The 13,068-nt window shown below is 42.4% G+C and overlaps 1 protein-coding gene across 4 annotated transcripts in view; it reads left to right on the plus strand.

Moving 5' to 3' along the window:
- The window catches only part of UNC13B (unc-13 homolog B), a 343,577-nt gene that overhangs the window by 135,133 nt on the left and 195,376 nt on the right, over positions 1 to 13,068 (plus strand). For all 4 annotated transcript variants that reach the window (XM_074995889.1, XM_074995890.1, XM_074995892.1 and 1 more), the window contains one exon: positions 3,292 to 3,514. In XM_074995889.1, the coding sequence (XP_074851990.1) occupies positions 3,292 to 3,514 (223 nt within the window). The remainder of the gene's footprint in view (positions 1 to 3,291; positions 3,515 to 13,068) is intronic.

The raw sequence follows: 13,068 nt of genomic DNA on the forward strand, positions 1-13,068 counted from the left end.
CGAGTCCAGCCCCCTGCCTAAAGCAGGATCAGTCCCAACTTTTCATTATATAGGTCAACTGTATGCATGAATATTCAGTTATTTATCAGAGCAGAGCATGCCTCTTCCCTTTCCCTTGGGTCGTACCATTTACACACTAGGACTGTAGACAGAGACTGTTTTTATTCGCTAACAGCTTATAGTGCATGTGAACTTACCTAAACCAATTTCTTGTAGTCTTTTTACCAAGGCGTCGCATTATGTATTTAGTTGGTTTCAAAGACTACATGAAAGCATGACCTTCCAAATGGGATGGCTTAGCAGAACTGGGATAATTTACAGCATCATCTGTAAGTTAACCTTCACACAAACAAGTGGGAATTAGATATTTTGCTAAAACATCGTAAACTTTAATACATGGGTGTCCAACCTTTTGGCTTGCCTGGGCCGCAATAAGTGAAGAGGAATTGTCTTGGGCTGCATATAAAATATATAATATAGTTAGTTAATGTATATAAATCACATAATAATGTTAAAAGTTTACGATCTTGTAGGGCCTCATTACTAGCTGTCCAGGGCTGCATGTGGCCCGCGGGTTGGACACGCCTGCTTTAATACCTGTTCATTTCCGTTGAATGGATAGTAATGCATCTTCAAAGCTGCTTCTGCCAGTTGTTGTCAGTCTCCTCTGGATGAATTAAAATCCATTGAGTAACAAGAATATTAATGCAGTGGTGTTACTAGCACTGCCTTCATATACACTTCTGCTGTAAATTAAAACATATTACCACCAGTGGAAGAGGCAGGTTTTGATACCCTTCCTCATATTGACTAGTCCATGGACTTACTCATGGAGCAAGGCACTATCGTGGGACTGCTTGTGCAATAAGGTGCTATACAACATCAGTAAGTGAATCAGAATCTGGGTGTGTGGTGTTAACATCTCTAGACGTACTGCAGAGGCTCAGGGCATTTATCAAGATATAGGGGAGAATATAGTGCATAGACCATTAGTCTGACCCAGTGCTGCTGTTCTTTCATTTTTGTAGTCTCATTGTTATCACTGGGTTGTGGATGAGTATTCTTTAAAATTGGTATCTTGGCACCTATCTTGACTTCTCCACCTCTTGTGCATTAAGAATGTCATAGAGAAACCTTGGTGCCATGTGTCATAATTACTGTGCGTTCCATCAGAATGGAATGTTCATGTGTAAATTTAATCCGCAATTTTACAAATGCTAAATTCCAGTTGTTGGAGACACAAGGTGGGGGATGAGGTAATACTGGACACGTGCTGGACCAGTTTGCACTGGTGAGACAGACGAGCTTTCGAGCTGAAGACGAGCTCTGAGCTACAAAGCATGTCTCTTTCATCAACAGAAGTTGGTCCAGTAACAGATATCCCCTCCTGCACCTGGTGTCTGTAATATTCTGGAACTGACATAGCTCCAACAGGGCTACATTTCAGCTGTGATTCTCTCTCCTTTTGGAGACACTATGCTCATCACCATTGCGAGAGAAGATTAGAGTCCTGGAACTCTTCTGAGGGGAGAGCACTACAGTACAGGCTTTTTTGTCGGCTTTTGAGTATTGAGCAATTTTAAAATCCTTTCCTAAGGTGATAAAGTTTCCAAGACTAAATGTTTTAATGGAGGAAGTTGATTTTTAGTTTTTTTTGCTGCCTGGTTACTGCATTTTGGGGGGGGGGTTACCATTTTTTCTTTTCCAATTAGAATGCAAGATTGACACCTCTTAGTTTCTAATGAATCCAAATAATTTAACCAAGTTGATATTTATTGTTGTTTAATGTATGGAGACTGACAAGAACAGCATAGAGTTATTAGCCTACCGGTAAGCAGGAGACTATATACTATCCCCACGGAAAACAATCACATTGACAAGATTTAATTGACATGTAGAAAGTCTGCTTGAAGGAGATTTCAACTAGACATGCTGATGATCTCCAGTGAACGTGATTGTTGTGCTTTTTTCCATGTTCGGATATTACTATATCTTTACACTATATTACAGGAGATTGTTTCATTGATAGCAAATGCTGATTTAAAACTGTTAAGTCAAAAAGAAACAAAAGCTTCAGTGAAAAATTGTGTATCCACCAGCTGCAGATGATTTTAATTTGGAATTTCCAGAATTAAACTTTCATTTGTTTGTGAAAGAAAGGGGGAAAACAAAAAGAGAATCACAACTGTGCTTTTTCCTTCATTTTGCAATCCCAGTCAGTCTGTGCTCCGAGGTGCTTTGCTGCCTGATTGAGGCATGCATGAAGAACTTAATCAACTCCTCATACAGTGCTTTGATTGTCTCTTCTATTTGGGCTCTGGTGCTGGTGGTGTCCTGAGGAAGAATGTGTTTGATTTTGCTTTTTCTTTATTTCAAGCATGTTAGCAATGCACTTTGCCTGCCTTATCATGCTTATTATCTTTTTATTGTCTGGAAACTTGCAAAGATGGAGTTGCCATACTTCACTGCCTAGCAGGAGCTTGATTTTTTTTTTGGGCCATGAACAGATGTGAGGGAAAGGTGTCAGACTGAGCTCTCACTTGTCTTCTCTCTTTGAAAAGTTATTAAGATGCCTTTCAAGGGAGAGGTGCAGTACATGGAAGAAGCTATATTGTTGTGATGGTGTTTACATGATTGTCATTTGTACTGACTTCTTAGTTTCTAAATTTGATGATGAGCTGTACCTACAGGAATGGGTTAAAATGTAGCAGTTCCAGTAAGAAGCAATATCTGATATGCTGGGGAGGCTTGCTGAAAGGAGTTTTACTGTGCGTGTAAACATGTAAAGGGAAATCAGGTTAACATCTTTAATTTCCTTTTCTGCTCTTCTGGTTTGAATGGGCTTTTAGAACCAGTTACTAGATGAGAAGTTGTAAAACGAAATCCCCAGAGCAGACTCAGCTTTGCACAGGGGAACATACTTCTCTGAGGTGTGAATGTTTTTTTATCAGGGCTTTTGGCAACTGTATTAAAGGACTCCAAGAAAATTTCCCAGATTAAAAGCATTTTCCACCCATATTTTTCAGCAGTAGTTGAAGAGAAGACAAACAAAAAGCAAATATTTGTGAGGAGGTGGTGTGTGGGTGAGGGGTGGGCAGGGGGGAAGGTAGACAAAGAATTTTTCGATATAAATTGGAAGACTATGAGAACATTTGCTGAATTGCTTTTTGGGGACCCCAGCATTACAAAAAAAGGCCTCTTAAGACTCTTTGCTCTGAAGTGTGAAATGGGCTCTGCTACCTCATCTGAGTTGAACTGGGAACTTGTGTTCTAACTGCAATTGTTTCTCAGCCTTTGAAGATGCTGATAGTGCAGTGGATGACAGAGACAGCGACTACCGCAGTGAGACCAGCAATAGCATCCCTCCTCCTTACCACACCATCTCCCAGCCCAATGCCTCTGTGCACCAGTTCACCGTGCCCTCTCGCCTGCAGCAGCAGGGTGTCTCTCGGGACTCCTGCATGGACTCCATGCAGAGTTATGATCCGGATTACCGGGAGCATGCGGCCATCAGGTGGGTGTAGACTTTAAAACCATAGCTCTTTCTCTGCCATTGAATGTTTCTTGTAGATCCGGAAAGCAGTATGCCAACTGGTGAGGGACAGCCCAGAGGTTTGGAAAGTATTGTAATAAGACAACACAAGGAGTATCATCACCTGCCTTGTGAACAGATGAGCTAGTGTAGTCTAAATCTCCACGTTTGCACAAGGCCAGTATCATGGGAGATCCTGCAGCCTAGTTTCATAAGAGTTTTTAAAGTGTGACTAAACTTGGAGATTTATTAGTAACAGAGAGAAAACCGTGCTCATGTATATACTATCAAAACAAAAAAGCAGTCCTGTAGCACTTTAAAGACTAACAGAATACTGGTATGGCTGTGATCTGAAGAAGTGGGTCTGTCCCACGAAAGCTCATCACCTAATAAATTATTCTGTTAGTCTTTGAAGTGCTACTGGACTGCTTTTTTGTTTTGGAGATTTATTAGTTTTCTTTTGCCTTCATAAATGAGACAAAGGATAGAATGCTTGAAAATGTGATCTGCTAACTGTGTTGTTCCTTGCTTTAGCAGCAAATGGAACTCAGCACTTTCCTTTGTAAATTTCATCTTCAGTGGTGACAAATGAATTTTCTCTTTCACATTAGCTGTTATCCCTCTACAAGCTGCACACGCAGGTAAATAAAGAAGGAGCCTTTGTCTGTTCACTTGTTCCTGTTATTGTACAGAACTGTTAAATAATGTGAGTTTTGCCCCAGTGTGTGCCGTCTGCTATAAGAAAGTACAGGTTTGTTGCCGGAAAACTTACACACACACACAGCTCTTTTTGCACATCTCTTTTGTCAGTATGTAATGCCAACAGAACCAGCTTGTCGGCAGAAGGGATTGAACTTGTGACCATAGGGGCTAAAACACTGTGCTCTGCCACATGAGCTAAAGGCTACCTCATTCTTGGTCAAGGCTGTGGAGCACAGACTTCATTCACCCTAGTACGTGGGCTCATTGCCTCTGGGGTTACAAGTGTAAGGTGTCTTTTTTTTGTTTTCCACTCAGAAGAACATGTAGTTGTCACACATGACTTCACCTGCTCACTGATTAGATGAATAATTGTCATATTGCTTATATGAGCAGTGTCCAACCCAATGTCCCACTCTGCTAAATGTCCTATAAACACCTAACAAGAACCAGGCCTGCCAACTTGGAGGGGCGAGGAGGGCAGTTGCCCCCCAGGCCCTTGACTGCCCTTGGCCCTGTGGGCATGGAGCTGGGCCCGCAGCAGCTGTCAGCACCGCTGACAAGAACTCACGCCCCCAAAGCTTACAATCTAAATATAAGAAAAGGGAGAACAGGTGGATGCAACAGACAGGCAGTGGGAGCAAAGGGAGACAATGAGACGGTATTAGTCAGCTTGACAGGCAGGGGTTTTGGAGAACTAGAACATGATGCTTTGATGCATGTGACGACAATATCTGGATGGGAAGGGCAGACAAGTGAACATATGTCTACCAAGAAATAAGTGAAAGGAGCAGGGTTTGCACTTTCTATATCAAACTGGTCCTAGTCCCAAGCCCTTGGCATACTTTCAAAACTGAGAGTATACCCGCAGTTTGAAATCTAGACATCACTTGTTCTTGTGCGTTGTGCTTACATTTAATGACACCTCCTTTAATTCAGTTTGTTTTAGAGTGACAATACTATTCACTCAGTATCTAATTAGTAGAACTTTATTTTCCAGTTAAATCCAGCTTTTACTTTGTCCTGCTAATGGGATTAATGTCGTGCATGTATTTTTATCTATCACAGTGTGTTGTACTATTCTCAGTGCAGTCTAGTTCATTAAATGCACAGATTTGTTCTCATTCCTCCTCTGCAGTAGATAAGTTCTTGCATGTAGGTTGTCCTCTTCCATTATTGCAAACTCTGATTGGCATCTGTCCTTGTATAGATGTGTTGGTGTGGCTTTGCTATGTAGACTTACTTTGTGCCCACTTTGTCAAAACAGCTTTTTTTATTCTAATAGTAGGTGGCTGCTTAATAGGGTTTTATTGGGGGTGGGGACAGCTGGGGAAGGTGTGGTGAGTGGTGATGGGGCTTGCTCATGGTTGCTGTTGATGCTGCACCATGCTCCAGCATCTCTTTGGAAGTTTACCTTTTGTTCAGTATTACAAACCGGTACGGCTAATTCAGGGAAGTCATATGGCCTTTGTTACACAGGAGGTCAGATAAGACGATCACAGTGGGCTGTTCTGGTCTTACCAACAGTGAATCAATGACTCTCTTGATTTCTAAATTTGAGTCCCAATAAACAAAGAAAACCTCCTTCCTTCTGTGGCATCATCAGCGACTTGCTCTCCAACTCTGTGTGTTATGCTTGTACGTCTCCTGCAGTGTGAGCTGAGTGGTGCCCATTTGCAAAGTGCTTGCTTTAACTGAATCTTGCACAGCTTACCTGGAGAGAGGTTAGATTCTCCAGCATTTGCATCCGAGACTGGATAGCTTTGGTGGTCTTGCTCAAACAGAAGTTCTGGGCTTGGGGCAGAAAGTATTGGGTGATGTTCTGAACTCCGTGCTGTGCTATGCAGGAGGTCAGACAACATGATCCCTTCTGGCCCTAAAATGACCTGTGTAGGACAGGTTTGTATTTCATGATGATTGTCTGCATGTCACATTCAAATCTTTCTGCCACTTGGCTTGCATATTGTCTTTTTTCATTGGTGTGTATTCTTAACTACCCTTCTGTTCTTTCACTACTTGCTAAGAGCTGGACTACATTAGGGGTTTTTGCATTGATGTAGTTAGATCAGTGTGCAGTCCCTCAGCACAGATGCACTGCACCGATAAAATGAAGGCTTGTGCTGGTGCTAATTTACCCCAAAGGTGGAAAGAATACCTAGCTCTTTTTGTCAGCAGGTCTCAAAGGAGTTCACTATCCTTATCTCAGTTTTACAGAGGGGAAGTGTGCTTGCTGGGGAAGTGCCCTAAGAAGGTTGTGTGTCTAGGTAGCTACACTGCCATGAAAATCCCTAATGCAGATGCGAAGAACAATTTCCACTGCCTCTGGAAAGACTTGCTGGCTTTTGAAAAGTCAGGTGTCCAACTAAGCCTTTTCAGGTCGAGCTGGAATGGGCTAAAGAATTCTGTGATGGTTTGCTCTTCAAGTGGTTGCAGACATGTATTCCATTCAGGTGCAGTAGCACTAAATGCACCAAAATTGGAGGTTCTTTCTTTAGCAGCACTCATTAGGGCACATGTACTGCCCCATGTCTCCTTGTAGCCTATCCTGAAGCTATGTAAGAGTGATACTAGCCTGACTGCCCAGAGTTCCTGCTTGCTGCCAGTGCTCTAGGTTGTAGCTCCCAACATCTTTGGCTTTTCCTAGAGTCTTTTTCTCTTTCTGTTCTTATGCTTGTATCACCAAGTTTTTTCACTTTGTAAATGGCTTCGATAGTGGATGGTATCAGTACCTGTAATCTCGTTAGTTGCCTTTCACCTCTGAAGGGGCCTCAGAGACACCCTGGGACTCTTTCCCCTTCTGAGGGAAAATCAGGGTCAGTCTCCATCTTGGAAACTGCGTCAAAAGAGGACCCACAAGATGAATCAGGGATGCTCTAAAGAAAGGAGGTGTGTACCACCTTTCTGTTCAAAGACCATTTCAGGACACCCAGAAGACAATGGTACGAGAGCAGAATGGTTGGCCATTACATTTAGTACCTAAAGATACTGTTGTGGTCAGTACAGGAGCTGTACCTTTGACCCTGCAGGCTTCTGTGGCAGTGGTGGACTTACACTGTTTCAGCCTTGCCCTCATCTCTACCTCATGACCAGTGAGTCTGTTGACACCATTTGCTATTCCAGGAACTTCCACTTCTTCAACACTGGGGCTAAGGCTGATGCCATCAACTTAACTCAGTGGCAGTGATGAAGGAGATGTTATCTTCAGCACAGAGGTCTGAGGTTTGGTATGGGTGTACTCCTACTGTGTGACACTGTCTAAATCCATCCCCCTCCCTTTGGGGCTGGGATATTAGGCCTTACACTCCCCTCTGAGCCTGCAGGCACTAAATCCTGCTCCTCAGCACCAACAGGAAGAGATTTTTTTGGACTTTTTGGCATCATATCCAGTGCCAGCAACTCCCCTATCCTCAGGACAGACTTTGCACTTTTCTTGTTGGTTTCTGGGTAGGTTGGGGTATCCTGTGATCCCCACCTGGATGGCTTACACCCATGCACACAGACCATCCAGAGAACTCTGTAGGTCCCGTTGTGGTGTTTCTCAGGTCTTCTAAGTTCCCTGCTGAGAGAAAACACTGGTACTGAGAGGGTACCTATTCTTGAACTTCTCTAGTCCAGCACGCTCTCATACAGCAACATCTGTAATTGGGCATGATTTTAGATAGCTGGATATCCATTTGTCATGGGTGTGACCATGTTTCCTGTGGTCCCGTAACATTTGTTTAGATCTACCCGTCCTGGCTCTCAGTGTTCTGTGCTATTGTTTAGCTCTAATTTACCCCAAATGTCTTCTAAGAGCCCAGTAAGCAGTGGAAGTGTTGGTAAAAACCTCCTGTGGTCTGGCAAATTATCTGGTTTGGCACCAGTGAGGTCCTGAGGGTGCCGGTAGTTCAACTTGTAGTAATAACAAACTATTCTTTTTCTCCCAATGTCTTGGCCTCTTCTGCCCTGTTCTTTCCTGAAGTGCTCCTGTAGTGGTGAAATTTCTGCTTACACAAAGCTAGGACTCCACCCCAGGCTTCAAGCACACTTGCTTGCCCTCAGCAGGATTAGCCCCACAAGTAGCTCTCTGAGTTGCAGGACAATGTAAGTTCTTTAGCTAGAACTCCTGGAGGAGTCTTAGCCAGAGCAGTAACTGTTCTCTCATGAAGCCATCTTGGGTTAGGGTTAGGGTTAGGGTTAGGGCCTTTCTGGTCTCCTCAGGAAGATCCAGGGGTCCCAGATTCTTCATCTCTCCTCTGAGAGGCTTTTAACTCTTACGAGGATCTTCTCCAAAGGATCGCTTCAGCTCTGGTTGTACAGGCTGAACTCATCCAGGAATATCTCCACACATTACTGAACATCTATGGGGAGCTTTTTGTGGGAGGGCTACTCTCTGGATTACTGACACCTGGTTACACACTGCAAAGACTGTCTTTTTAATCACTGCTTCTCTGACCTCAGTGGCTATATTCATGGATGAGCTTTGTACCAGCCCTTTTAATCAGGTTTTAGTCACAGCCTTTACCTACCTCTTCTGTTATTGTAGCTGCCAGTGAGAGAAATCAGTAGTTGTGGTCCAGATCAGCCCCAAAATACTTTTGTTTTTTTCCCTCTAATCAAGGACTTGGTACTTTCTTCAGACCTCAGCTCAGTTTTGACATCCATCAATGACCTGGTGTACAAAAACGTCTTCAAATCACAAGCTACAGTCATTCCTAAACAGATGCCTGAGGTACATCCTTCACATCCAATAGCAAGACTTCATCATAAATGAGGAGCTGTGGAACAGAGAAGGACAAAAAACAATTGACATTGAAATCAAGAGAAGAAAGTGGGGATGGCTAGGTCATGCCCAAGTCCCATTGGTGGCTTTCCTCAGGTGTGTTCCCATACTACTGGACATTTATAGGGCAGCTACTTGGTCCTCTGCATGCGTTTCCTTGGCGCTGTGCAGTCAGTCATCCCATTACTTCTAATTCCTTTAGAGTAACAAATCGGGATGAATGTTGTCACTTTAGTTCATTTCTACTGCATGTTGCTCTCAATGCCTACCAACATCCACTGCCCATGTTAGGAAGAAGGTTTTATTTGATTGGGAAAATTTTGTCTCCAATCACCATCTACATTCACAGGGAAAACAGCATTGTTCAATTCAACTCAATCCGTCTCCGAAGCGTACGTCACCCGAGTGGGATACATGCCTGCAAACACTCGAAGAAGGAAAAAACAGTGATTTAGGAGTTCTGTAACTGAGCTGGCTGCAACCATGTACTCCACAGTCCCTGTGCATCAGCCTTCAACCAGTTTCTCTGTGTGACGGAACTGAGGGGGGCCAGGGCAATGCAGCTCTGTTGTGGTCTCCAGAGGGGCTTGGAGGGGGTGTAGGGAATGTACACATCCCCAACAAGTACAGCTGGGTGCAGAAATCTTACGCTGGTGCATGTGGCACAAACTCTACTCGAGTACAATACACTTTTGCACCCACATTTTGAAGAATAGCAGTTGCAGAACAACTCAGTCACTGTTTTTTTGGTTGTTAAATGTCGTGTGTGTGTCTGTGTGTGTAGAAAAACTTTAAAGTCTAAGTAAGTCTGTTACATGGACTTTCGCTGCCTGTTTCGATCCAAAACTACCTTCATTAGAGGTGAGCTGAAACTGTCAGCATTCTGTTCAGTCTAACAGCTCTTTCGATGCCATGCAGCTCACCATAATATCTAAGTGCCTTTGAGGATTTATTTCGAGGTATCTTTTTGAAAAACTTCACACAGATCTAGAAATGTTGCATGGGATATCTGCCCTTTCAGTGAAGGTAATTCGGATTCCTAATCTGGGAGATGGTAGCTCTTTAATATGAGGGCATGGATTTTCATTTCCCTTTGTCCTTCCCTGCCTAATAACTTTGCTTTGCTCTTTCTTGACCTAGCCCATGTTTTAGTCCTAATAGCAAATGTGACCATGGAGTAGCCAACTTCCTATCTGTGGGTTGTTTAGTTGGAATGTTGTTTGCGATATTCAGTTTGGAATCATTATGTAACTATATTTATCCTCCCTGTCTCCCTGCTCTTACTCTATTTACTTTCAAGGCGATATGATAGCATAGATTCCACTGTGAGTGGCCGATCTGACCTAGAATCTGCATCTGAGTCTAGTCAAATGACAAGCCGCCAGTACTCGCTAGAAAGCAGGCAGTCTCTAGATTTGTCCGATAGGTGGGTTATCCTCTTTACAGCTAGATGTGTGTCTAATCTCCTTGATGTTGCTATTTTGGTGTCATTGTGTGGTATACTTCAGCTGACGTTCGCTGTTTGCATGCTTTCACTGTGTATACAAACTGTGGTAGCTTAATGGTGGGCTGATGTTGTTGCTTGCTTCCATCCCAGGTGTGGTGCTCAAATTGATGTCTTGCTAGTGAAATGTAAGATTTGTATAAAGTAGGGAAAAAACTCTGAATTGAACCAACGTCTCACATCAGAGCATGTCTATTCCCTCCATGTCTGTTTTGATTATTACTGTAGAGTTTACAGATTTTCTTCACGGTCACCTGGCTCCCATTGCATTCAGTTTCGGCTTGTGTGCATTGGGTCCAAGGGCTGAGGCCAGCTCAAGGAGGGATCTTAATTTGGTGCTAGCTTTGTAAAACTATTTGTCATTAGCTTTAAATGTCAGTTATAAAAAAAATTGCAGAAACTGTTTTCACAAAACAGGTTTCGTATTAACGTAACGATCATCTTTAAGATTAATATAAATTTGCCTAATATGAATGAAATATCCAGTGCTTGATATTAGAGTGTAAATGCTCTGGCATTCCTTAAAATATGACACCAAAATATACACCCAAATGCATTTGAAATGGCATAATCTGTCGCCAGTGACTGTTCTGCTTCAGACAACCATTCTTTAGGTTTTGTAGAAGATGTGTGTCATAACTGTTGGAACATTTTGACCTTGCAGACTACTGTAGTAATTTTTGATCCCTTGATTGAAGAAATGCTATGTTCTCCTAGTAGATGGTAATCTTTCAGTATCTACTCCCGTTTCAATGTATTCCATGTTTTATATTTTTTTCGTAGATGCATTTAATTTAATATTCTATGGTCTTGTCATTTAACCTGTCCTTTGGGGAAAAAAGGTGTTTTTTTAATTTTCTTCACCTCCACTCTTTTCTTCCTTATCTTGCCTTCTCCTTTTTATTTTTGTCTTTCATCTATCAGACAAGAACCTCTAGTTAGAAGTGAAAAGGTCAGGATCATTCCATTTGATTCTGAAGTTGGAGAAGAAGAGTGGGAGAGTAATTATGAAGAGCTAGGAAAACTACTAATAGAGGAATTCCTAGAAAAAAGTGATGAAAATAGAAATTGTCAGAAAACAAATGTAAAGAAAACCCAAACTCTCTCAGTAAAGGAGAATTTCAACCACCACAAAAGATCAAGATCTTGCCAGAATGTGTGTGTGGAGGCAGGAACTTCAGATATTCCTAGATATCCTCAGGAATATGATACAATAGATAGGAGAAGGAAAAAGAAACTAAGATACAAAAATTCTGAAGCAAGTGAACAAGTAAGCCTACATTATAATGGAAGCCTACAATTCCCTGTGGACAAAACAGTTTCTTTCGATGATAGAGCAACTAGGTCTGAACTAAACAGTGTTTTCCCACTATTTGAAGAAAGTGAAAAATATAATAGCTGCAGCATTGAAAATAAAGAGCAGCTCCCGGTATATCCAATTTTGCGGCCATACAAAAATGGCCTAATGGTTAAAAGTGGCAGGTTGCCCAACAAGCAGCTGTCAAACCATAACTGCGATAGCTCAGCTCTCTTGAACAGTGAGGCAGTAATAAATGAGGAACAACCAACCAATACTTTTGTGCCATTAGATGACCTTGAAGAATCTGACAGCAGTGCTTCTGAGGAGGTTCAGTATTCACCTGTCTCAGATGATGAAATGGAAGCATTAGCCTTATTTTCACAAACATGGTGCAAGTCAAATGATTATCGTCTTGGCCGCTTCAGAGAAAATTATGATGTAAATTCTGTATCCCAATTGCACAAGGGTATCAGTGACGAAAACCGTAAGACTAGAGGAGGGAAGTATGGCTATCCAGTGCAAGACTTGATGCTCTCACCAGTTGAGGAGCCACATGAAGAATATGTTGATACGATGGATGAATTGCAGTGTCTGGTAGAAACTGTATCTGAGTACTTGGCTGAGAAGGAGGAAGAGATTAGCAAATTTAGTACTCTTCCAAAAGCAGAAAAGAATTCTGAGTGTGCGCCTCTTAAGCAGGGTAATGCTGACAATTCAAGGGAGAAGTACGTACACCCTGAGCAGGCAAAACCTGCTATGATGGAGAATAAAGAGAGCAACAAAGGCAAATCTGAATCGCTCCCTGAATTGTCAGGTGTAAAGAACACTGTAAATTCCTTGCTTAACTCTTTCACTGAGAAGGTAGGCTCAAGTACGAAGCACCTCACAACCTCTGTTGAAAAGTTTGTGTCTTCGGCACCAGAGAAACCAGAAACTCCAAGCCAGTCTGAGGGGGTAATCTCAGAGAGATTCTCTAGCAAACCTAAATCTGACGATTTAGCCCCACAAGTGAAAGGGGAAAGTAAGGCTGATATAAATTTTTCCATACATTCATTACCACCATCCCAGACAACCAGTAATGCAGGCGTGAATGACACAACCTTCAGGGTAACAGAAGATGCAGAGAGAGACAATGTAACTTGTGCAGTTCCTCATTTTCATGGGTCATCAGCAAATACCACCACAGGCCAGCAGCCTCCACCTCAGAATCAAAATTCAGTTATGAATTCAGTTTTAGGAATGTTTAATCCTTTAAAGATCTTCTCTGAAAA

The sequence above is a fragment of the Carettochelys insculpta genome, chromosome 5 (genome assembly GCF_033958435.1).
Source record: "Carettochelys insculpta isolate YL-2023 chromosome 5, ASM3395843v1, whole genome shotgun sequence".
Classification (NCBI taxonomy): Eukaryota; Metazoa; Chordata; order Testudines; family Carettochelyidae; genus Carettochelys; species Carettochelys insculpta.